The sequence below is a fragment of the Acipenser ruthenus genome, chromosome 26 (assembly GCF_902713425.1).
Source record: "Acipenser ruthenus chromosome 26, fAciRut3.2 maternal haplotype, whole genome shotgun sequence".
NCBI lineage: Eukaryota > Metazoa > Chordata > Actinopteri > Acipenseriformes > Acipenseridae > Acipenser > Acipenser ruthenus.
Window position 1 is genome coordinate 19,259,168 of NC_081214.1, and position 26,872 is coordinate 19,286,039.

The 26,872-nt window shown below is 38.6% G+C and overlaps 2 protein-coding genes across 2 annotated transcripts; one reads left to right on the forward strand and one right to left on the reverse strand.

The window, feature by feature from the left end:
• Positions 1-9,952: 9,952 nt before the first annotated feature.
• On the reverse strand, positions 9,953-13,832 carry LOC131701748 (cis-aconitate decarboxylase-like). Its single transcript, XM_059001521.1, has 6 exons — positions 13,763-13,832; positions 13,551-13,611; positions 13,157-13,344; positions 12,804-12,896; positions 11,864-12,069; positions 9,953-11,517 (listed from the first exon to the last, which is right to left on the reverse strand). Exons 1-6 carry the CDS (start codon positions 13,778-13,780, stop codon positions 10,593-10,595), a joined length of 1,491 nt encoding a protein of 496 aa, XP_058857504.1. The 5' UTR covers positions 13,781-13,832; the 3' UTR covers positions 9,953-10,592.
• Positions 13,833-14,031: 199 nt separating this feature from the next.
• Positions 14,032-22,203, forward strand: LOC117430167 (uncharacterized). Its single transcript, XM_059001511.1, has 11 exons — positions 14,032-14,156; positions 15,707-15,881; positions 16,250-17,716; positions 18,109-18,201; positions 18,333-18,437; positions 18,874-18,983; positions 19,176-19,373; positions 19,511-19,673; positions 20,246-20,411; positions 21,096-21,190; positions 21,293-22,203. Exons 2-11 carry the CDS (start codon positions 15,725-15,727, stop codon positions 21,376-21,378), a joined length of 2,640 nt encoding a protein of 879 aa, XP_058857494.1. The 5' UTR covers positions 14,032-14,156; positions 15,707-15,724; the 3' UTR covers positions 21,379-22,203.
• Positions 22,204-26,872: the final 4,669 nt, after the last annotated feature.

The following is a 26,872-nucleotide window of genomic DNA, read 5'->3' on the forward strand; positions in this document are numbered from 1 at the left end:
CCCTGGCTTACTGAGACGTCTAATTGAGAGAGTTCAGACTTGGCTGACGCTCTGAGGCCGCATGGAGAGCCTTGTGATCTATGCAGGGGGAACAAAAGTGCTGAAAAAGAGAATAAAGAAACAAACACATAAAGAGGGCCAGGGGTCTGAAGGAGGAGACTGGCACAGGTGCAAATGAATTGATTTAAGCAAGAAAATGGAAAACGAAATGTAGTTTCGTTTTGACCAGGGGTCCCCTCTGACCAGCGGGAACCTTCTTCTCGGAGGGCGAGATAATGTTGTTGGCCTCTATGGTTTGGAAGTGAGTTTCACTTGACCCCAAAAGAGGACCCCCGGCTCCCCACAACTGCACCACCAATGCAGACAGAAAATGGTGTTATAAATGTTAGTAATTAATTACAGTTTTTTTTTTTTTTTTAATCTAATCTAACCGCTCAGCAGAGAGGAAAAAAACCTGTTTTTGTGGGAGGAAACTTCTGGTGGTCCTGGCTGAGTACTCAGGAATTCATATTAATTATAAAGTGTTTGTTGTTTCTTGAACATTTAAAGTGTGCTGCAGTGTTCTAGTACAGTAACCAAGATAATTAAAACTAAAAAATACATGTTTCAAACAAGAGCGCTTGTGAATGGAAGTAAGATTCATGGAATTATTAGCTATCCCCAAATTAAGAGAGTCGTTAAACATTTATTATTATTATTTATTTCTTAGCAGTCGCCCTTATCCAGGGTGACTTTCAATTGCTACAAGATATCACATTATTTATTACATACAATTACATTATGTTTTTTTACACATTATTTTTACATACAATTACCCATTTATACAGTTGGGTTTTTACTGGAGCAATCTAGGTAAAGTACCTTGCTCAAGGGTACAGCAGCAGTGTTCCCAACCTGGGATTGAACCCACAACCCTCCTGTCAAGAGTCCAGAGCCCTAACCACTACTCCACACTGCTGCCCACACAGTAGCATGGTATAGTAAACTAATCATGTGTACAGGGTTAATGTGCTATCTGTTTTGTTATTATCAGCTGCATATATTTTCTTCCTTAACTGTAAATGGCATCCCCATTGCCGTTCTTTGGAAAGATGAAATCTTGTGTAACACATCCTTACCTAACTTCAATTTTACTTCCTTGAGGAGTGCTGTGGTATTTGCGAGGAGATGCTTCCAAGCACGTTCACATGGAAAGTTTCAGTAATTGTTCCAAATTGATGAAGGTCTTTACTCTTTTAACTTTGTACAGTTGTGGGTCATTTTGCTTCGATTGAATTGCTGTGTTTTTCATAGTGTTAAAAAGTAAACTGCAAGCACAGCAAGGCAAAAGGTTAAAAAACAAATCCCCCAAAAACATATATTTAAAAAGGAAATTTCTATAAAAAGCGTAACAAAAACGATAATGGCAACAATTTAAAAATGAAGTTGTCTGGTTTACAATCTTATTAAAGCAAGGTAGGAGATTACTCCCATTTCACTGTGTGTATTATATTTAGACAGGCTGGTGAAGGCCTTGGTACACTGGACCCAGTAAGGGAGGGAAATGGTGCTTAATTAAATGGGCCAACCCTGTTCCGTTGTTATTGAGTTTCGGCTCAATGGGCCTCAGATGGGTCACGAAAGGGGTGGCTGGAGTTTCACATCAGAACAAGAAAGGGTTTGAAACTTTTCAGGATAAGATCAAACAGCTGTGCCAAGTGCAAATTACCCGTGAACTGTTTTCTCAAATTTTGATGCTTATTCGTGTGAAAACGACAGCCACAGAGGCATAATACTGCAGAAGTTACCAACAAATCTCTGCATCTGTAAATGTGGTCACAGGTGAAATGAGTTTCCAGATCTGTTACATAATTACCTAGGCATGAACAACATTCATAACCTTAATATCATAACATTTTACATGAACGTTGACACATGACCTATTAGAAAATGGAACAGCTTTTCTCCTGTGATAAGCATGGGTGTGTGTCAACGCCATGTACCAATGAGTTTTATAAATAGCATCTTTCTGGAAAATAGTTTAGGAAAGATGTTCCATGAGATTAGGTGAAGCACGTTCCTGATAAATAAATGTCTTTACTAAAAAACACCATATTTGCAGAAAGGAAAATACAACTTGAACTGTTATACCAATCACTTAAGAGAACGTAGATAATGGTAAAAACACTCTAGGGTATATTTTGCTTCCGTGAGGGATTTGCATTTGCATTTTAATCTGTATACATTTATGGGCTTAGAACATAGAATGTGTCTTGAGACGAAACCAAAAAGAGATGAATATGTAATTTCGGTGCTGTAGACATGTAATACTGGGCATTTCAACAACCTAGAAACTTATCTATTCTTCATTGCTTCTTCGCGTTTCAGAAAGTAGATAATCAGGATTCCCAACCATGACCTGTAGGTGGAGTACAACTCATAGTGTGTGGATGACCAAGGTTTTCTAAGACTACAGTTGCTTCACAACCCAATGATTCTTGTTTAGTTTACAGTCTAGCATCTAGCATCAGTGTCACTTTTTTCAGAATTGTAATCATTTTATTTGAATATGTGAGGTAGAATTGCAATTTGCTATACTGCAGACCTATTACAGTTGTATGTATTGTATTAAGGTATGTAACGGATTAGATCTTTGCAAAACAGTCTTTTTATGTGCAAAATAGTGTGAAGTTATGTAGAGTATACTGTCAGTCGAGTTATCTGATTTCTTGTAATCCCATTAAACCAAAGCAGGACTAAGGTACTTCTCAGTAAAAAAAACAAAAAAAAAAACACATCTGAATTACATGAAATTACTGCTGTAACATATGTGCTTGTATTAGCTCCATCTTTGTATCTACATTCCGTACATTCGGTACATTCACTGCCATAACAAAAAAACTAAAACAAAAAAGAAATCTTAGGGGATACAGCAGTAGAACAATGGAAACAATCCGACTTTGAATGCCAGGAACACCATTTACATACTGTATTATAAATACCTTGTCTGATTAGGAAGAATACAATTACTGAAATATCTGATTACTTTGATTAAAAAAAATAAAAAAATAAGTTGCTCTAGAGTGATTTCTGTACCATGTGGAATTTACATGTTAAACTAGTTGTTAATGTACTTATTGGTTAAGCTAACATAAGCCTCAGTTGTAGCAAAACAATTGGATGAACAATGTATTTGATTTGCATTATATTACATTTTACTAGTTTATATTCAATAGAAAAGATTTTTAATGAAAAAAATACTAAACTGGTTGGTTTCACAGACCTTAATTCACACTAATGGACAATAGCACATTTACTGTGATGTGTTCAATTGTTGTAAGTAGTTTTAAGTGCTAAAATACATTGCCATATGCATACAATTTGAGTTCCCTGAACTGAAGAGCCCAATTGAAATGTGTAGTGGCCAGACCTTGCTGTTTTTTGGGGGTTTCAGTTTCTGGTATGTGAGACTATCTTCATGGCTACGAGTTTACTTTTCCAGCTACTTATTTTATTGGATTACATTAAACATATTAGTCATTAATTTATAACTTCTGGGTAAAAGTGCTTTTTTCCAGCTAGTCAACTTCCTTGTGTCAGGAAAGTGGAGTAAAAAAACGAGTATGTTGGTGTTTGTATTTTTGATTTATGGTTAACTGTTGCATAACACCTGTCTGATTAGTTTAATCTACCATTTAAATTTAAAAACAGTAAACAACTGAAGATGTTATTAAAACTGAAAATCAATAAAAAAAAATAATTTCCTCAGTATTTACAAAGAAATGTGTAAATGTATTATTTGTTACAACTGTTAAATGTCATTTTTTTTTAGTGTGTGGTGTACCCAGACTATTTTTTTAGTTATTTTATTTCATCTCCACAAAAGGAGCAACAGCAGACAGTATTTTCCTTTCATGACTAGCTACAGTTGTGTGTGTGTGGGTGGTGTGTGTGTGTGTGTGTGTGTGTGTGTGTGTGGTGTGTGTGTGTGTGTGTGTGTGTGTGTGTGTGTGTGTGTGTGTGTGTGTGTGTAGTGTGTGTGTGTGTGTGTGTGTGTTTTTTTTATGTACTCGTGCTGTATTTGTGTAGTTTGCTTCGCTCCCGGTGTGTATAGCCCTTAAGTCTAGGTCAGTGGCATAGCTGTCAGCCATGTGCAAAAATATTGATCTGCACCCCCCCAAAAAAAAAATCTAGTGGTCTAGGTTAAGGTTTTTCAGCAGGGGTCTCACTGGTATGGCAGTTGACATCTTTATGCATCTTTACCTATTCACACCTAATTCAATTTCCATTAAGGATGTTTTTTAGTGACGTTATTATGATGTACATATTTTCTTGATTATGTATGACAATAAAGGGAAACATCTTATGTATTTATGGAAATTCCAGTTTTCTTGCTTTACTAGTAATATGGGTTACATGATGTGGTTATATAATGATGCTCTAATAAATTATAATATGTGCACCTAGCTCTCCAGACTAGTTGCACATATTATCTAAGAGGGCCGTCTAGTTTGTGGAGCAAAGTGTGAAGGGCATAAAGTTTAAAGGAAACAAAAACTAAAATAAGTAAATGACACACTGATGAAGCAAAGTGAAAGAAAAGGAAGGATGATGAATAAATACAAGTGCAAAGAAGTGGTGAAAATGCGAGAAAGGGTGGGTAAGGGAAATGTCTGTGGGGAATTCTTTTGTGTGTGTTTGTTTTCCAAATGGTCAACAGACTCTTTACTTAAGAAACACTTTGCATGATGATGTAAGTCAGCATGCAACAATCTCTGTCAGACTTGTTGTTCCAGTTCAGGAAATGGCAAGGCTATAGAAAGGGGATTTTTTTTTTTTTTTAAATCAGGCACAGATTGTAGCAGGGCAGCACGCATGACATACTAGAAGGGTGTGTGAGAAAATACTGTAATGGAAAGTCCTGCATACCTTCACTGGGTGGGTGTCCTTCCCCTGAATGCATCTCATCATTTACTCATAAGCTTCCCGAGGCAATGTAACACAATGCCATTTTACTGACAACCTTTTACTATTTACAAGTGTTTTATTTGCTAATAAAAACACCTGAATTTGTTTTAACAGATGAATATCTGCATTACATTAAACATGAGTAATTCATTTATAACTTCTGGGTACAGGTGCTTTTTTCCAGCTAGTCAACTTCCTTGTGTCAAGAAAGTGGAGGAAGCCAATTACATTGCTATAGATTATTGCGGCCAATACTTTTTCTTTTGATGCACACGTTGCTACTGTTACAATTACATGTTTTTATATAATTTTACCAGAATTTACATGTGTACCGATTAAAGCAACTTTATATCTGATGTGTAGGACATTCACATTAGCAGTTTTGTTGCAGATTTAACATTTCCCTTACATCCAGAACCTGTTGATTCTGTAACATCATACTAGCACTAAGCTGTATGATCGATTGATCAGTCAAAAAAAAAAATAATAATAATAAAAAAAAAGCCTCATGGTTTAGGAACTTAAAAATCTTAGAGGGTTGCTCACCAAGAAACTAAAGTATTACTGCTTTAAAAAAACTAGTATGTTGGTGTTTGTAATTTTGATTTATGGTTATCCGTTGCATAACACCCATTGATTACTTTAATCTACCTACCATTTAAATTTAAAAATAGAAAACAGAAGAAAAGCACTAACATGCTTATGAGATAATAAGTGTGCCACTAGCTATGCTGTCTATATGACATCATCTTCAGCTATTCACACCTAATTCAATTTCCTTTAAGTTTTTTTTTTAGAGATTGTAACAGGGAGAGACCTGGACTGGCCGTCTGACGCATGCACGATGCTGCAGGAAGGCGGTGACACGGAGAGGTGGGGAAGAGGGTGTGTGTGCTTTCCCCCTCTCTGAGTGGCTGGAAGGCGGACTTTAATGGGATTGTTAACCTATAAAGTAACACTTTGTTGTTTCCTCAGATCTGCCCCTTTAGACTGGAACAGCGAGCAAAGCGGTCTCGTTTTGACTACCGAGGGACGGGAGGATAACAAACGTCCGGAAAGAAAAATCAAAGAAAATAATTTTAAAGAAAGAGAGGGAAAAGTGGGGGATCGTTGGGCAGCCCCAGTATTGTTGTGCAGTGAGCTGGAGACAGCAGAGTGTAGGACGGAGTCCCGGGTCGTACGGGTAGCGGCGACTGGGGAGATTCACGCTGCGAAGTGCAGCACATTTATTTTGTAGTTTTTCCTTACTGTGTTTTATTTTCCCTGTTTCTTTTTGCCTTTTTCGTTTTTTATAATTTGTGAGCACCTGCGAGTGCCGGACTGTACCTGAGTACCCTGCCGTGGCATTCCCCGTTGGTTCTGGATACCATAGCTGGTAGCCAGACCACGGACCACAAGCGCCCTCTATGGGCTCAAAGAAATCAGTGCACCTCACCAGAATACAAAAGAAAATAATAAAACCGAGCACCTGTGTGGTGTTGTCAAATACCATTTCTGTCTCCCGTGTCAGTGAATACCCGCACCCTCCCACAGAGATGCTATTATGATGTACATATTTTGTATGACAAAAGGGAAACTTTATGCAGTTACAGAAAACCCAGTTTTTCTTGCTTTACTGGTAATATAGGTTACATTGTGTGCTTATGTAATGGTGGTATCTGGGTCTCTGGCAACACATATGCTGGCCTGTTAGATTTAAAATAGAAGTTTTGTGGTCTTTCTTTAAAACTCTTCAAAAAGGGCATTAAAGACAAATAAAGATCCCTCTAGTCCACAGGTTAAACCTCAGTTCAGAAATTCAGGTTTTTTTCTGAGCTTTTTGAGAAAAATTAGTTAGTAAGCCTGATAAATACATAATGATCAAAGCAGAAAAAGCAATCACGAATGAGACAAAACACACCCAGGAGTCTATTTCAATGTTCTAAAGAGTGGCATATGTAAATACCCCTGCTCTTTATCTCAGTGTTAACCCAGCTGGGATTTACTTATAGTATTAACATTACAAATACAGTGTGACAAAGTCGTGAAAAATCTAGATTTACATTTTTTAAATAGACCCCCCCATAACATGATATAAAAGAGAGCGTTAATCATGTATTCTCCTTGTTGCTTAGGTTCACTTTGCAAATTAAATAATTTCAGTCATTACATCCTGGTGGCTTTTTAAAAGAGAAGTTTAAACAAGCCCTCCCCAGACTAAGTGCACAAATTATCTAAGAGGGGTGTCTAGTTTGTGAAGTGCATAAAGTTTAAAGGAAACAAAAACTAAAATAAGTAAATAAATAACACATTGATGAAGCAAAGTGAAAGAAAAGGAAGGATGACAAACACCAGTGTAATGAAGAGGTGAAAATGAGAGAAAGGGTGGGTGAGGGAAATGTCTCTGGGGACATTTGTGTTTGTTTGTTTTCCAAATGGTTAACAAACTCTTTACTTAAGAAAAAATGAGCACCACTGTTGGTCCAGTTCAGGAAATGGCAAGGGTCTAGAAAGGGGATTTTTAAATCAGACACAGATTGTAGCAGGGCAGCACGTATGTCATACTAGAAGGGTGTTTGAGGAAATACTGTAAAGGAAGAGTAATGGAGATTCCTGCATACCTTCACTGGGTGGGTGTCCTTCCCCTGAATGCATCTCATCATTTACATATATACTGTATATCCCTATTGGAGGAAGTATAGGATTACATTTCTCTGCAATGCACCTGCACCGAGGTAAACCAGGTAAAGGTGCATGGAAATGTTAAATTAAGTCAATCTTTCTTTATGAGAGGGGGTTCAGACAGGGGAGGAATTCTATTGACATGACAAGAAAATGGGTATGAAACAGCAATGTGTGTTGTATGGGAGAATTGGACTGGGGATATACATGGGTGTCTGTCTGTTCATGCCCATGGGTATCACACTTACAGTTCTGCATATATCTGGAAACATGAGCTCTCTATCTGTACATCTGCCTAACATCTTGAGAAGACAAGATGTTTTTCCACATACAATTTATTATACATTATCATGATACTAACACCTCATTTTCTTGCCGAATGACTTCTAGGTCTTACCGCTTATCCAGTTATCCAATTTAGATTTTACAGCTGTAGCCAGGATGTTTGTTGCTGATATTGTTAAATATATATATTTTTTTTAAACTTAGAAAAATCACAGCCTGGCTGTTGTTAGTCTTTGCTGGGGGTGCGTCACGTTTAAGACTAGTTGAGAGAATAGTATAAGCTTGAATCAGGAAGAAACTGTTATTTCAACAGAAACTATTTATCTTCACTGGAATTCATTCAAGTGTTTAAACTAATATGGCACAGCTTACCTACACCCACGTTATCTAGAAGGAAGTGTCTATTTATACATTATGGGAATTGCATTTGTTTCCCCTCCAGTAATTTCTATTAACATTACTCAACTTGTATGTCATATCGTGTGGCAGCCAGGGCAGTGTCATAGCAGCTCTTTCGGTTGGAAGAGGTCAGTGACATTTGTGGTTTATATTTGACAGAAGATTGTGTTTCTAAATTTGCAATAAGTGATGTCCCCATCTCAGGAAGTTGACACACGAACACAGGTACTGCAGGTTGAAGCGCTGGTGCGTGTATTTATTACACAAATAAATAGAAAAAGCCAACAAAAAACACTGCTCACAGAGTCAAATAAACACAAATAATCAATCTGGAGATGACGAGTTTGCACGAGTTTAGGGGGATGGGGTTTTTACATTAACAAACATTCACCCGTTCTAAATCAACACAAACAATACATTTAAATCATACAATAATAACATCATTTGTTGCTGAATGCATGTCAATGCATACCCTGCATTCGTCCGTTTCACCTGCTAGACACAAATTACACCAGCTCAGCTGGAGCTCCAACTCTTAGCTGATCAACCTCTATCCATCAGGGATAAACCACACCTGGAATTGGGGAGATTTCTGGGGAGATAACTATTTTGTTAGGTGAGAAAAGACTTATTTGGGGAAGTTTGACAGGTTATTTACATTCCCAGATGATTCTAGGTTAGGTAGAAGATGGCTGCAAACACTAATATTAAAAATGATCCCATAAGTTTACAGAAAACTTAATTTGAAGTTTAAAATGTTATTATTTTTGGTTTTCTTTTTATAAAATACAGATTTTATAAGCTCAATGTCCCACTCCACTCCATCTTACTGTTGCTGGTTCTTGCTTATGTAGATGTGTAGGCTGTGTTTCTTCCAAATTGCTAACATACAAAACCACAGGACAGGACCGCCCAGGTGTATTAAAGTAAAGCAGGAGAGGACCCCCTGTAGAGATGGGGTCTCAAATGCAGGTACCTTACAATATGTGAAATGGCCCCTCCGGAATAATTTTAACAACACGTGGACTTGCAACATTGAATAAGTCCTGGCAGTCAATGGTGGCTATTTATTGCTGTTATTGCTTAATTAAAAAGCATGAGCTGTCAGTGTTTCATGAGTATTGACACAACTGTTCCAACATTTTCTTGAATTCAGGCTGATGCAAAACATATTTTCCGTGTTCCTTGCTCTGTTTATAGGAGTGCTGGGTACAGTTTGTTCAATTGCAACCTCTTGTTGAATTCAGCTGTGGTCAATAAAGTGAACGAGGCCTGTTTTCCTTGCCAGGAGAGAACAGGAGAGGAGTAGACCTGCATTCTTGTGGAAGTACCTCATGAAACCCACCAAGTATTTAAAAACTGAGACTGTTTCCAATAACAAATAATGTTTGTCATATATTTTTAACTTTTATTGTGCTGCCCCCAATGCCAAATGTGAACAGAAATAGAAGTGAAAGAAAATGAAATAACCATTGTTTCCGATGAATAGTTCTCTTGTAGATTGTATCAGTATGCTATGATATTTGGTTATAAAATGGCACCGATGGTTTCTGTAACCTAATGTAGGACATTTCTCATTGTAGTTTGTCTATTGATGTAATTTGAAGGAGAGGAAAGTACATATACCCTTGCATGGGCAATTGATTTCAAAAGAGAACGCTTCATTTTACGAATTTATTATATACAATACATTTGCAGTATATACAATACATTTATATCACTTAACAATGAAAGTACTGTATTATTGTACACCTTAAACACTGTAAACTAATAATCTTTTTCAATTAAATAAAATATAAACACCAAAACAATTACAATTGTTTCATTTGTATTATATTTGCACACTTGGGGCATTACATTGATTTCACATTTGATGATTTAATTGATTGAATTGACAGATGATATCTTCCAAACTAGTGACCTGTTACACAAGTCAACAGTATTGCAATTCCGATACAAAAGTCTGAAATTACACACAATAAATCTTTGTAAAAGATCAAATAAAATAACAATAATTCAGTAAATAGAGCAATATTTTCGGTGCTAGCAGAATTGAGAGTATATACATTGCATAATCCATGTGAACTGTGCTTTACTTACAATTGAGTATGACTGGTAAATAATCACTAAAATTATGCACTATATAACAACAACAACAACAACAACAACAACAACAACAACAACAACAACAATAATAATAATACAGTAAAACAAAACACAAATGGCCTAAAGATCGTTTCCCCAATCATTTCATATTGTTTTCTTCAAGTGTACGTCATCAAAGGATGTCATGAAGCCCTTCACTCCAGGTGCATGGTGAGGTGGGAGCAGTCCTGCATGTCTTCTATGTTCTCCACTGCATCAATGATGGCCTCCACTCTCTCTCCTGGCAGGACTGCCCCAGCGTTGGCCCGGAACTTTTTCAGCAGACTGTCACGACTCAGTGGCTTCCTCCAGTGTCCATAAAAGGTGTCGCAACGACCCTTCAAGACATCGCCCGTTGTGAGGGTCACCAGCACCTCTGCGTACATCTTATTGAAATTGGCAGGGTTGTCCTGGGGGTGCTCGACCTGTACTCTGCTCAGGAGGCTGAGCAGCTCAGGACGGTCCAGGAAGGCTGGGCTGAAGGATTGTACACTGACCTCGCCGTCCAGCAGAGCAGTGCAGGCATTGAACTGGAAGGAGTGTCGGGCCTGGTGCTCAGATTCAGGGAAGGGCCGGTTGATATATTTGGAGAAGGGGATTCTCAGTAGGATGTTCTGGATCATAGAGGGGTGGAACCCCCCTACGGTGTTGACCAAAAGCTCCCGTGCTGCGCACGCTGCGTCTGCCACCCAGTGCATCCCCAGGTGTGCAGGGAAGCGCTTGAAGGCTATGTCCTGGTCCTCCAGCAGGAAGCGGGGATCCTGTTCCACCGGGGAGGGCAGTGCCTGAGGCAGGTAGTCGTTGTAGAAGGCACTAAAGCCAGCGCAGCCTGGGGTCGAGTCCAGGATCAGTGTGCTGGCCTCCAGGCCCCGGGATGCCAGCAGTGCCGCCTCCAGACCAAGTCGGGCTGCGTTCCCAATATGAAGAGGCTTGGATTGAGTGGCAGCGTTGGCCATGGGAGCCCCTGCCAGCGAGGCAGCAATCGCCAAGGCGTTTGAGCACTGCGAGCGATCCAGGGAGAGCAGACGGGAGCAGGCAGCAGCACTACCCAGAGGGCCCACTACAGTCGGGGGATGGAACCTGAAGGGAGAAACACTGGCATGACCATCCTGGTAACTGAGAGAGTATTTTACATTATATATGCTTTTAATGGTTTTAAAATTCTGATTTAAAAACAACCTCGGGTAGACAAACGTTTCTTATCATGCCTTCTAAAAAAACATGTTATTTTGCTAGGAAAGTGTAATAATAATTTCCAATAAAAACAAAATAATCACTGTGAGGCTAAAAAAAACACTGAATAACAGATTAAGATTTGCTTTCAAATTCAAACACTGTCTCATTCATGCTGGAAGAATATTGGCACACTTCCTTCTTGGCAGCACTACAGTTTTATGCCAAGTTTGTTCGGCAGCAGTCTCCTCACCTGTTGGGGATGTTTTGGGCTTCGTTGGAGAACCTCATGAGCCGACCCTGAATCTCAATGCCCACGTTGAAGGCTAGCAGGAGGTCCATCCCACTGGGCTTGGCGTTGCCAGGTAACATCTGAGCAATAGCGAGCAGGGCAGGAAGGACTGCCCCTGAGGGGTGGGTGGCTGGATGCCAGGTATCATCGAAATCCATTGAATGGACCTGCAAAGAAAAACGTGCAGGCACAGTAAGCACCTGGTACAGTGTGATCTCCACTGACATTCCTGACTGTGAGGAAGCCTGGCAGTGCTCCATCTTTCTACAAAAGAAACCTCAAGGACATGAATACAAACCTGAGCTTCACTTTTCAAAAAAAAAAAAAAAAGGACAGGATAAATGGAATGTGTCCTGAATACAGTCACTCCCTGATGGGCAAATATCCAGCATAATGAACAAATTAAATTATTTAAGTATTATATTTACACAATTAAGGCATTACATTAGTTTTTAATTTTCTGCATTATGAAAATGTTTAGCCTCAGATCTCAGAAGTTTTTCTCCTTTGACTTTCTCATAGAACTACTCCTTAATCATCTGCTAAGTAACCTGTAAAGTGCTCTTGTTTGCTTTTCTCAAACAATTACTTAAAACTAGAGATAAAACAAACGTTTAAACTATTTTATGTTGAAATAATAACACATTATCTCTTACAAGATGATTTGTGTATGTATTGTATATACTAACATTTTGGAATGCTGTATTTCAAGAGGTGTTTTCATGGAAATTAGTTGCAGGTGTAATGAGGAAATAACCAACCACAGACATGAGCTGCAGAGCTCGTCAGCTGCTAGAATGTGCTCATTTCATGGACTACATTTTTACAATTTGAAAGGGCTGAGCACTGTGTAAACAAACCTGATATTAAAACATGCCAGCCAGCAAATACACTGACTTACCGCTACTCCATTGACAAAGGCTGCCAGACTTGGAGAGAGTCTTGTGTGCCTTCGACCAAAGACTGAACTGATGTAATCTGGAGCATACATTTGCTGCAAAGAGAGTTAATCACAGATCATTATAGGATCTCAACGTTCTTTAAGATGGAAACAAGCAAGTTAAATTCTTGATTATCATCACCCTGGTTTGACAATGCAAACCTCAACTGGAATGGTGACTGTTCAAAGAAACTTTTCAAAAATGGGGTAAGTACTGAAGGAATGGTTGATATTAAAATTGTACAGCCATGGCCCACTTCTTTGGCCATCATTTTAGGACCATAGCCCAGTGTAAGCCTCAGCTGAAGGATTACCTGGCAGTGCTGCAGAGCCAGCTCGAAGACATGGGAGCTGCTTCCCAGCAGCCCCACCCCGATGCTGTCCAGGATCATCCTCTTACTGCGGTGCAGCACAGTGTCTGACAGCTGGCCCGGGTGCACCAAGTGGATGAACCCTCCAAAACTGCTGGTGATTGTCTCCTCTGGGGCAGGCCTTTCTTGCACTGCAGGACAACAAACAGCAGATCAGTCTCTGCCTGTGCTTCACTTTAGTATTCATAGCATCTCACTCTACAATAATGGACTAAAATAACAACACTTAAAGATAACTGGGTCCATTCAATTGATGATGGTATGAAATCCTTAAAATTGATGTTATTTACACAGTTTTTTTTTTTTTTAATTAAATAGCTTTTTAAAAAATGTTTACCTTCAACTGCAGATTTATGTAGAAGTCGCAGGCAGGAAAAGTGCCTTGAGGTTCTCTGAAACTAATTTAAAAAGGGAAAAAAATTAAATAAAATCAATATGATATATGACAGAAAATACTTCTACTATGACTACTACGACTACTAATAATAATAATAGTAAAATACAAAATAAAAATGCATACATTTCCAAGAGTTCCCGCGCAATAATTACCTTGAGTGCTGAGAGCATGATGGTGTTCAGTAGATTGCTGTGTACAACAAAGTTCTGTCACTGAGCTGATATTTTGCAGTGGTTCCATCCTCTCTTTATATTCTTTCATACCTGGATGCTGATCGTCCTCCAGGTTCCAAAACCCCTCCTTCTTTTAGTGAAACTGTTCAACTAATTGGGGGGATTTTTCTAATTTGACCAGGAAATGGGTTATGTAATGACCAAGAAGGGGTCTGGAATGTTGGGGAATAACCCTCTTTCTGTTCTGGGAGGACACTTACTGAGAACTTGGCACTGGGAGACTCCTCCCCTGCTTGAGAGAGAGGTTCTATAAAAAATAAACTCTCACCTCCTAAAGTTCACACTGCAGCTGAAGAGACACCTTGTTGGCCAGGTACTGTAATACCAATCTTGTTTCATATTTTTACAGTTAGATAAATGCTTGTTTGATTATATAGAAACTATTTAAATGTATTTGTTTAATGTAAATGATGTTATGTAGTGTGTGATCATTTTTTTGTATTATTAAAACTACCAGCTGTATTTTAGTTATCTAGTAGAAATGTAGATTATTATAAAACATATATACCAGATGCTGCATGCATTGGGGGCACCCATCCTCATGAGTGTGATAATAATTATTATCACATACCATACAGTATATAATAAAGGAAACACAAAGACTGGGCAGAATATTTCCTTTACAAACACTAAAGATAAGTAGATCAAAATGGCAAGCTTTTTCATAAACCAGTATAATTAATGTATTACGTTTTTACGTGAACAAACAGTTAAGTTTACAAAGTATATATACAGTGTGGGTAATATATTTCATTAAAAAAAAGATATATATCATTATAATCATTTGCAATAAATCACATAATAGAATTCATAGAATATCTACATGGTTATCTGACATATGCTTTCATTAGTCACCATACTATATTGAATTATACTGTACTGAACAAGTATGCTTAAGACTTAAATAAAATGCCTCTGTCATAAACTGGCACTGTGGAAAATAGGTTGTGTTTTTGAAAAGACTGCTTAGTTCAGTTTACTATTGACACAGTAATACCCACAATTTAATAAAAACATGTATTTATTTATTTGTTTGTTTGTTTGTTTGTTTGTTTATTTATGTAGTTTGTGTATATGTATATACAAATAATGGGGTGGATATCCCTTTTTTTCTCTTAGTACATGGTTATGCAGTTTCATTTGTATGCTTTATGGTGCATTAAGTTGGTACTGGTATTGCTAACTGTTCCTTGGCTGGCAGGCAGACAGATCACTGATAGCTAGATTCAGGAATTTCCTCATGCACGTTTACACTCCTGGGTGTTTTGTTCAAGCCTTTTGTTCTTTTTCAATAGCATTGTGTATCAGTCATGCTTGTTTAATGAAGTAGTTGGACTCTGATATTGCGATCAGCTGTACAGTGTTTACCATAAAAATCAGTCAGATGTGCATATGAACTCCAAATCACTTTAAAGGAAAAGCAGAAAATAAACATTTTGGTGTATCCATTTAAATTGTTTATCTGGGCAGTACCAGATATCTAAATGGAACAACATTACTGAAATGTCAGTTTCTCGGGGTGGTGGTTGTTGAAAGATGCTGAGCTCCAGTCTAGCTGACAGGCTGTGATTGGCTGATTTGGCAGTTGTGGGTATAGACTGGTTGCTTTCATCGGTACAAAGTATTGATTGGCTGTTTGTGGTGGATAATACAATAAATGTGTACCAATTGTGTCTTTGTTTGGTATTTGCTGTCCAATAGAACTGAGCTTTCATTACGGCAAGTCAAAATGAAAAGCCGGCTCTTGCACTGATTGATTTTAAGTTTGATTCACAGTTGATGCTGTGACGTTCCAGTGGGCACCGTCTCATAGAAGCCTGCTAGAGTTGGCTGAGTGTACTCAATGCTTTTCTAATTTGACAGAGTTTTGACGTTAAGAAGATGGCGAGTGCAGATGGATTTGCGGCCATGTTCTATGGAGAGCCGGGGGTCCTGGGTCTCCTGGCCAATGGAATCAGTGCTTTCCTCGTTCTTCTGCAGAACTTCAACGGAGCACAGACTGGTGTACCATCCCAGGGAGTGGAGCACATTCTGGCTGGTAAAAACACAATCTATCTGTGTCTTAGGGAAAAAAGGATTCCATGTTCTCTAAACACCAATTCATCCTGTACTGATCTCTTCTATGATATTTAAGATGTTTCTTAATATTATATTACTCTTATATGCTTCAATACAGTCTTACAGACCATGGGTGTAAGGCTGAGGTGCAGCAAATAAAGTTGGTATTCTATTAGAAAAACAATATGAACATGCAGTGACCCTGTATGCTAATTTTTTAAAAAATAAAACAAAGATCTTCAGCACAACAATAAGGGGACCTGTAATAGCACAGCTGATAATTAATTTGAAGTTTGTTTGTTAGGTGACCTTGCTGGACTCTGACTTCTACCTATCTACATTTCACAGGTGTTCAACTGATTCTGATTGGGGGGGTAACTCAGCTGTTGGCTGGGCTCCTATCCTTCCGGAAGTACGATCACTTAAGTGGGACATCCTTCATCGCATTTGCTGCTCTCTGGGGCAGCTATGGGTCAACCCGTATAGTCCTGGGTGCCTTTCCACCCTCCATTAACAGCACCAACACCACTGACCAGCTATATCCAGCCAACAGCACTTTTCGAAATACAGAATTGGCTACTCCACCAATCGGTCAGTCTGCTATAGCAGGGCTAATCGCTTACATTTCCATCTCATTTATCCTGTCCTTCTGCTCTGCCACTGTAAACTACATCATGCCTTTTGTCTTTGGGGCCATCACCTTGACGCTGATCTTTGAGGCAGTGGGGCTTGTCGGGGGGTGGGCTCTAGTGGTCTCCGGGGTCCTGGAGCTGGTGATCCTCATGTGTGGGCTTTATGGAGCGACAGCCTTGCTCCTGAAAGGTGTCACGCAACGTTACATCCTCAAGGGCTTTGGGACCCCCCTTTTTGACGTGCTGCTCCTGGGGACGGCCAACAACAGCAACTCCAAAAAAATAGGGGAAGAAAAGAAGAAGAACACCCAATATGCTGAACCCATGGCACTGGGCTACCTGTGCGACACAATCTCCCCTTTCATCTTTGCCTTCTTCTGCTTTGGCTACCTACCTTCCTTCTTTGTGGGCACTATTTGGGTCACTATCAATGCTTTCTCCCAGCTTTTCTCCAGTTACTATGCCTACCTCCGAAAAGACGTCTACCACACAACCAAGTTTTGTCTGCACAGCACCTACTGGCTGGTGAAGTCATGGGAGGAGTTTGTGCTGTCAGTTCTCATCGACAGAGAGGGAGCGGTCAGCGGGCGAGAAAGGATGGTTGGTGACTGGTTCTTCCTAGCGACCGCCATTGTTCTTTGCTTGATGTCACTCAACATGGATGTGCTAGAGGTGGCCCATAACTTGCTATTCCTCCTGCTCACGGTATCCACAATCTCCCAGATCCCACTGGGGGGCTACTACATCTTCTTTGGGGTGATCTGCAGCTTGTTCACAGCCCTGTCTCTCTACGGTACCTTTGCCCGACTCATCAATTCCATAGGGGAGAAGACCTTGATCCCTGTTGGGGTGCAGCCACTATCCACAGAGAAGCTCCAGGATTTCCTGGGACTCATCAAACGGTGCTGGGTGAAACCCCAAGACCTCCCTCGCAGCACCGTTACACAGCTACCTGATGCCCTTTTCTATGTGACCAATGGCATAGCTGCCCTCTCTGCCATCCACAGCCAGGACGTGCACCCCACCTTCCTCCATCTCACCATCCCCTGGGTACTGATCCCTGGAGCAATCATCCAGGTTTACGTGAGCCGACTGGGCATCCAGAAGGGAAGGCGCTTTGGGCCCATTATCCCATCCTGCTATGCTGGCATCTGGGCTACCTGGACCTGGTATCGGTTTGCAGGTATGTTTTAATAAGGGGAAAAGGCAATGCCAGTTGTCTTTTTAAGTAGATTCACATGATAACTTTACAGTGATTGACCAATTTGTTTTAATAAACCCCTGTTGTAGGCAACAGTCATGTCAGTGGAAGTGCAACCTGTTTTAATTTAAAAAAAGTGGTTGAGGAAGTATATAGGTGTTGAAAGTAATAAATAAAAGATGTGTGTCCCTGTTGTAAAAAAGAGTAGCTCTGTTTGACTGCACATGATATAAGGATTCTAGAACAAGCTAAACACTTTCTATTTGTGAAATCCCCCTGAGGATGTCCATGACTGTCCTGCACCTAATTCATGATTTTCTTAGTTGGGAATGTCTTGCTTTTAAAATTAGTAAAATAATGTCTTTATTTTGTAGGTGTGTTACTTGGCATTTCTACTGATTTTGCTGGTGGATTCACAGCTGGGGCTGTAGCTTTCTTGGTACTTAATGGCTTCCTAATGCTTATAGGTAAGTAATTTTAATGGAATTGCATCTTCGTCTAACATTTAGGGGTTTGTTTAGTTGGAGTGAAAAGTGTCAGAGTAAATGGATGGAAAATATTAATGTGTGTTGGTATATGTTTTCCTCTCTTTCCCAAGGTGCCTATGTAAATGTTGTGCTGCTGTTGCTGACTCTTGTCATGGAGGTGATTGTGGTGTGTTTCCTGCTCTCCACACTGGGCAGACTGCCTTACCAACTGGAAAGTAAGAGTCTCCCCTTCTCCTTCCCCAAAGTCAAACCTGGAGCAAAGATTAACAGCAACTTGTTATTTAAACAATTTGAATTAGGAAGGCAGACATCTATCACCCGAACACCATACATAATGGCTAATAATTTATCCTTAATGAAAACATATTCTGTGTTTGGATTGGCAATCAAACGGGTTAAGTTCTTGAGTAAATGTTTTCCTTAGACTAGAGTATTCATCTTTGGCTTTTGATTGAACTGAACTCAACAGATCCTAGACTTTTGGCTCACCCACAGTTCATGCATGGCAATCTCTCCTGTTTCTCCCCAATGTTACCATTGTTGGGTCTGTTTTGTTACACACATGCACTACATCTATGGAGCCTGTCTGTAGACTCCAGTACATTTTCTTTCCAAGGATGGTGATAAAACTAAGTTGGTTTTCCATTACAGTTGCGATGCTGGCCATCTTCTCTTTGATCTGTTTGTATGGTACTCTGGCCTCCCTTGCAAATTCCATCTTCACAAAGGAGCTGCTGCCTCTCGGGCCCCCATTGCTGAAGGTAAAGTTGTCATCCAGCTATATCGGAATTAGTTTTAAAATAATGTTTTTTTTCAAAATAATAAAGATTTTTAATAGATCCTTAAACTAAGGTATGTCCACGAAGCCTTTGAATTCCCAGTGGTCATTACAAAAGTGCTGAAGTGGATTGTTGTAGATTTGAGCATGCTTTTAAATGCACTCTTTCTTATAGGCTACACAGGAAAAAGCTGACAAAACTCCCCCTCCTCCTCCTTGTTCCATCGCCACCTCAAGAAAGACCAGTGGGCTGCTGAGCATCTCAAAACTCCTGGATGCTGGTGGGGTCTGTGGTGTTCCCACTGATACTGTGTACGCATTGGCAGCATCCTGCAAACACCCACAGGCTATAGAGAAGATCTACAATATCAAGGTATGGACTGGCGTATTTATGTGTTTGTTTGTCTGTGCTGTACAAAATAAGCACTCAAGAGTTATTTTGCATGGAGGCAGGAGTAGAGTCACTTTCCAGAGCCATGCTCTCAGCTCACACTTCTGTCCCTCTTTCAGGATCGCCCACAGGAGAAGCCCATCTGTATCTGCATCTCCAACTTGGAGCAGCTGTCAACTGCCAAGCCCCCCTTCAGCCCCCTGCTCTGGGAGTTCATGAGGAACGTCTACCCAGGAGGCATCAGCTGCATTGTCAAGAAGGGCGAGTGGCTCAATAGGCTAGGTGAGTTCAGACAGGCTCTTCCATCTAAAGGAAATGATCCCTGCCACCGTACAGGCAGTTAGGTCAGCTGCCGTTTGTATGTATATAGGATTTTACCCAGTACGTTTTTGTTATTTAGTTGTATTACTGATATTACTGGCAAATGGAAAAAAAAACAAAAACTTAAGTGTAATATGAACTATTTAAACACCTGTTAATTTAATGAAAGTACTTTAAAACTCCTGTTGAAAGTTTAGTTGTATGTTTCTAGTTTTGTAACATTAATAGATGTTTTTGTCCTTCCAAAAATTGGAATGTATAATTTAGAGAAAAAAGCGAGGTCTGTGTTTCAAATCCTGGCAGTCACTGCATTGGTCTAATAGTTTATGGGTGTTATGGCAATTTCTGTGTAAAACCACAGGTGACTTCACTCTCCCTTTTATAGCACTGCTACATCTGTTTACTCTTTTACTCATATGGAAGGATATCATTTGTTTCCTTTAAGAAAATTCAAAAACCTGTGTGAGTTTAGTTTGTAAGAGAGGCTCTGTCCAAAGACCCATGCTCACAGCCTTCTCTTGGTTCTGGTTTAGGAGTCGGGCCAGCCTATGACAGAGTGGGGACTAAAGAAAGCATCATGATCCGAGTCCCTGACCACACAGTGACCGCCCATCTGTGCAATATGACTGGACCACTGGCCATCACTTCAGCCAATCCAAGTGGAGAGCCTGATAGCACACACCATGACATGGTGATAACGTAAGTATTTGTGCTGTATGCTAATGACCAGGTGACAGCCACAACAGCAGCCGTTAAGGAAGATTCATTTCTATTCTAATTGTTAGATACTATATTCATGGCAGTGTGAGGTTGGTCCTAATTATTGAGAGTCTACTGGGTACTAATGGGAAAAAAATGTTGTATGACCACATTCCGGCGCCTCCTTAAGACTCACCTCTTCAAACAGCACCTGTAGAACTCCTCTGTTTGTATCCTGGGACACTATCACCCTTCATGTAAATGTGCTTTATTTTGCTCTTATCTGCCCCCTATTTTACTGCATTTAATCCTGTACTTCAGAATACTGTAATCTGCCAAGTGTTTAACCGTAGTACTTTGTATTTAATCACATCCTGATGTAACTATCACTATTTAATCATATCCTGATGTAACTATCACTATTATCTGCTGTATTATTGAATTGTGGTTTGTCACACTTGTACTTTGCTTGAACAAAAGTTATTGTATTTCTTGCTCTTATTGTATTACTTGTATTGTAACACTTGAAATGTATTTGCTTACGATTGTAAGTCGCCCTGGATAAGGGCGTCTGCTAAGAAATAAATAATAATAATAATAATCATGGATACATAATATTGCATGTTAGAATAATATTTGTAGTCACTGTTATAAATGCTATAATTTCCTTTTTGTTTCCCACAGGCGTCTCGGGCACAAAATCAGTGGGGTTCTGTGTGACGGAGAATCAAATGAAGCAGTCGGTTCCACTGTGGTCAACTGTTTGAAGATAGATGAAGGTATTTCCTTGATATTTTTCCTGTTCCCTTTTGTTTAAGGCAGCCTGGACTGAGAGCTTTTTTTTACTGAACACTGTTACTCAGTTTTATTTTCTCTTTCAGGTACAATCACTATTATACGAGAAGGCTGTTTTCCTGCTGCCCAAGTTAGACACATTTTTGAAAAAGTCAAAAATTCCATGGAGTAAAGACAAGGAACACTCACTACAAATAACAGTAACGTAGTGAATCACCTCTCAGGATGTGAGAAGTGTACTAGCTGGTGAAAATGTGAGCAGTGATCTTCAATTATGATGTAGTGACATCACTAGGATAATAAATTATTATTATTGTATTTATAATTATAAAAACTGTGCCATTTAATTTATTCTTAAACTTGTTTCTGTAAAGACTGGCAACATTTACTCCTGAAATGAAGATTTCAAATTGTACAGTCCACATTTGTGAATAATGCATATATTAATAAAGTAAATAAATAATGTGTGTGTGCATATATTGAAAACACTTTTATGGTAAATTATAATACAATTTGTGTATGCTATGTACTTTATGTAATTATATTTGTTATAGGTTTGTATTTATAAACTAATAAATCTAATCAAATAATTTGGTGAATCTTACCCCTGAATGCTATTAGCTATGATTGTCTCAAAATCCTGGATATAAAAGAAATCGTCAAGTAATTAAATGCATAGTATAGGCATTAGAAAAACATGGTCAAGTGTTAAAAATTATATTTGTCGGGGAGACATTTCTGTTTTGTATCTGCTATGAATTTCCTTCCCTAAACATGTACTGTTTTATTTCATAAGACATTTTTAATACTGTGTATATATGTATATAGATATTTTTTCTATTCTTATAAAGTATACTATGTCTAGGAAGAAGTGACTGGATTTTGAATCTGTAAATAATCCTTGTTAAAACTGTATAAACTGTTCAATGTCGTATAATTACAACATTTATTCTGTGATTGTCCTTATCAATGACCATCAATAAAGTATAATTAAGACTCAAATGACTAATACTTGAAACTTAACAAGATTACATTTATTTAATTTCCAAAGCACAACTTACATGTATTAAACTTCCATTACATTTAGTTGTAGCATCCAACAGCAGATTTAAGATAATGGCCAGGTTACCTGTTTTCTGCTGGGAGGTGATGGTATATGACTCCTTCACATGGTGGATAGGAGATCTGAAGGTGTTGGAATCATCTTGGGATGTCTCACTACCCTTATATCTATACTGAAAACATGTTTAAAAATAAGATGAGGCCCCTTAACTATTTCCTTTTAGCTTTTCTCATGAAATTGGTCATAAACCAATTTCTGTCAAACAAGTCAATATGTTTATGTCCCAGCCATCACCTTACAATATATACCATAGGTTAACTATCGGTCAGTGCATATATATTCTCCTGCCAAAGCTTGATATAATACATCTGCTGAAGACTGAACGCATCTTTGGTACACTCAGGCATTTCCCCTTGACATTTTTACTTTCTATACATAGTTCACTGAGGACATCATTAAAACTCCCTCTATGTGTTATCTGGATTTGAGACTTGAGTTTTACAGCAACTCAGACTTTCTTAATTGGTTAAACTCAAATCGGTCTCTTACTCACCTTTCATCATAGACAGTTCTAGGTGTATCGACAGACAGCTGAGAAAAAGTCAACTTTTCATTATAACTAAGGACAGTAGATATAAATCATTAAACCAGTCAATTACACAGTACAGCAGTCTAGTCCAGTACAGCTCAAAATTATGCTGCATTGCTAAGCAGGCGCACAGCTTGATAAAAGGAAAGTAATTCTGAATTCAGCTGTTTAATTTAGGTTTGGAACATACTAAATACAGACAAAAAGGTTTGGGATGAAACCTGAACTAGGATGGGTACAGTGATATATTTCACTATTAAAAGTTAGATGTATCAAACCCCTGAGAATTACCCCTGAGAAGTACAGCCCAACCGCACCACCGCATGACCCAGTACAGCACAACCCCACCACTGCGTATCCCAATACAGCGAGACACCTTTACAGCGACAGACCTCCATCATGAGCCCCGTTACAGCGCATCACTGCGCACAACTTTGTAGCTATACTTGCTGCCTGCCTGAGATGCATTCAGGGTCTTAAGTTATTGTGAAGTAGCTGCCTGGTTTGTTTCAAGTTATTATTATTGTTATTATTTATTATTTTTATTTTATTACACATTACCTTAACAAGTTGTTCTTCTTCAGTAAAGAAGTGTTTTCCATGCAGAGTTTCGATAAAGGACACTTCAGAAGCAATTCATGTTCAAAGCACTTTTTTTATTATCATTTGGCTTACAGTACCAAAATAAATAAGTAAAGTCAAAACAAAGTGAAATGAAATTCTGCTTCCCTCTCTAACAAAAATAGTTCCAGTGTCACACTAATATCTGCTCGGTTGGAAAATAAAACTTAAAAAAAAAAATAATAATAATAATTATTATTATTATTAATAATAATAATAATAATAATAATAATAATAATAATAATAATAATAATAATAATAACCCTGGCTTCAGGAAAGAACAAAACAAAACAACTCCTAATTACAAGAGGGGATGGCAGACATACAAATACAAGTGCTCACATCGAATTAATAAAAATGTACATAATTAATAAACTAAAGTGCAGTTCCAAAATATATAAAGTAAATAAGCAAAAATGAATACAGTTACAAGACCATCACTGTGTTACATCAACATAAAAATAAGTAAAACGCAAATGTGATTACAAAACTGTTAGCAACTGCCAAGTTAGCAACTTTAATATAATATTTCTCTCCATGGCCTTAACAAGCCACCTTAATACAGAACATGTTGAATAAAGTTTAAATAAAGTATTTCACTAACAGCTTCCCCACCATACAATAAGCTATATCACTGATACAGTGCCGCTAACTAAAAAATATAGAAATAATAATAAACACAGCAGGTCAGGGTTATGATATTGATTTCCTTTCCATTCATGTTCTTTTTAACAATAACCACCCTCCCCCCACAGACTATAAACATGCAACGTTTGCACTGAACTTTAAATAAAATGTATAATTTAAACCAGTTCATATTATTAATGTTAATTCTGGCGGCTATCTACATTTTAGTTGTACACAAAGCCTCAAATATAATTCTGTATTTCAGATATGTGGAACTATTACGATGCGGTGGAGCAGCACGTACCACACACAAACAATTCGGGGGAAGGATGGCACCGCGCTTTCGGGGAACTTCTGGGATCCCGATACCCCTCCATTTGGACATTCGTTGAGGGAAAAGGAACAGACCCTCAATGAACTGAAAATGGAGCAGCCTGTTGCTGGCGATTTGCCACCAGAGGGGAGGGCATTGAATTGATTGTCGCTGATTACCTCAATCGTCCTCTATGCGACTGTTTGCGTGGCATTGCACATAACATTGAGTTCCAGGTGTAACTTCACCAGGTTTATTACAACATCAACCAGAACCCATTCCAACTGCAAAAAAAGCTACAGAAACATCTTATTATACAATACAGTTTGACCATTTAAAACAGTTTTCCTTTCACCGTTTCCACAGCACAGTCACATTGTATAACATAGTCCCAAACTAACATCGCTGATATTTCAGCTATTTTACCAAGAGCTAAGAATAGCACTAAGAAAATACGGTTTGTCATGAATCTGAACAGCAGAGTGTTTGTGATTTCTGGACTTTCCAGACAAGTATATTTATGACACTCCTTGAACTTGTCAAACTCAAGAAGGATAATATTGTATGTATGATGTTCCTGTCTTGTGTAGCAACCACAAAAGGAATCTGGGAATTCACAACTCAGGAAGAAGACATGTTTTTCATACCCATTACGTGCTATTTTAAGATTCTTACCAATGTATCTCAGATCAAGAAAAGCCAAAATAGTACTATAGAGAGGATATTGCAAAGGTACCGTGCTTTTCATTATTCTGAATAATGTATCTTCTAAAATGAGACAATATTTTTTTATTTTATTTTAGTGTGTCACCAAATAAGCAAAATCCATGAACACTAGTCTACAACATATTTGAGGGATTCTGGAGATAAAACCAGAAAATAAGAACTTACACCAAAAAACAGCAAATCTTTATTGACATGAACAAACTAACACGCCAAACTGAAGAATGTCTTCGGTAATATCTCAGCATAGGGCATACTGTGTATATCCGGTGTAAATTAATACACACAGAACTGAGAACATTCCTTATTTACTCTGAAATACCTTCAGTACCTGTGTCCTTCAAAATTTGGGCACTTGGTTGACCTAGGCTGAGGTTCACAAGGAGCGCTACCATCGGATCTTTCGCTCCCATAGGCCAGGCAAGGGAAACTTGTCTGGGGATGGTTTTTCTCACCATTCCATTGCAATCCCTAATGGTCAGGTGTCACAGGAGGCCTGATAGTGCGACCAAGCTGAACCCTCTCCTCCTGGGATCAGTACAGTAGCATTGGGAACATTTGCTGCTTAGGGTCACCAGGTAAAAGGAGATGTTTAGTTTCAGGCTTCAGTTCTCCTCACCATTGTGGGTTACATCCATGAGGTTACATTTACAATGGTAATTTCAAATAGGGGAGAAATGGGAGGTAAATAGCTGGATGGCACTTCAATTAGAATAAAAATATATAATTAAAAGATGCTGTCAAAAATGGTTTCTAAAGTCTTTAGATTGGTCTCATTGAGGAATGTTTAATTATGTTTTTTGGGTCAGTTATGTACTTTTTGTTAAACGTTCTGGTAAATGACTACCTAATCCAAGCATTTATATAACACAGAACTGGATGTGCAACTTCACCATCAGATACCAATGACACAATTGATTTTAAGTTTCCAGAGGTGTGGTGACACATAATGGTAGAGTATGGGCTTCTCTAGATGGGCCAGTACACCTCAGGAATGTCATTTGCATTAATTAGTCATGTCTGGAACAACCCATTACAGATGCTCTTCATGCCTACAGCCAAGTTGTTGCCTAATTATATACTGGACACAATTGTGTTCTTGTTCCTAGGTCTGTACAATGACCAGTTTTTATTGTGTTATTGTTCTTGGCAAGAGAATGTCAATCCATCATGGCTTTCCAGCGAAACATCAGCACACCGTCTGGGAATTCACAGCTCTGGGGAATGACCCTGGACCAGGAAACATACCTAGCCAGCCTCTGGCGAAATAAATAAACAGGGGGGTCTAACTGGCAAAGGTACATACTCTCTCTGTGCTACATAAATATTAAAGTACCAAACACATATAACACATCCATTGTGAAAAAAGAAAACATGATAGATCTGTTCTGATTATCCTCCACCAAGATTATTTTATACTTCATTTTTTGTTGCGGCTTTGGTAACATGTTATTTTAAAAGGCTATTTTTTATCATCTTCATTTAGTTTCCTGTTTAATTTCATAGTATTCTGTATAATGATCCATTGCTGTTCCTCCTAAGATGAATAATTGCTTACTAACTACTCCAGAAAATGCTTCTGGAAATAACCCTCTTGGGTGATTGTGTTAAAATTGAAATGGGGGAAATATTTCAATGTTGTACAGCCTTCAATGCACTATACTTCAACTTTGAACCTATGCACAACTAAATGGTAATGTGCCTCCCCATCTCGGTTCTTTATGTTCCCA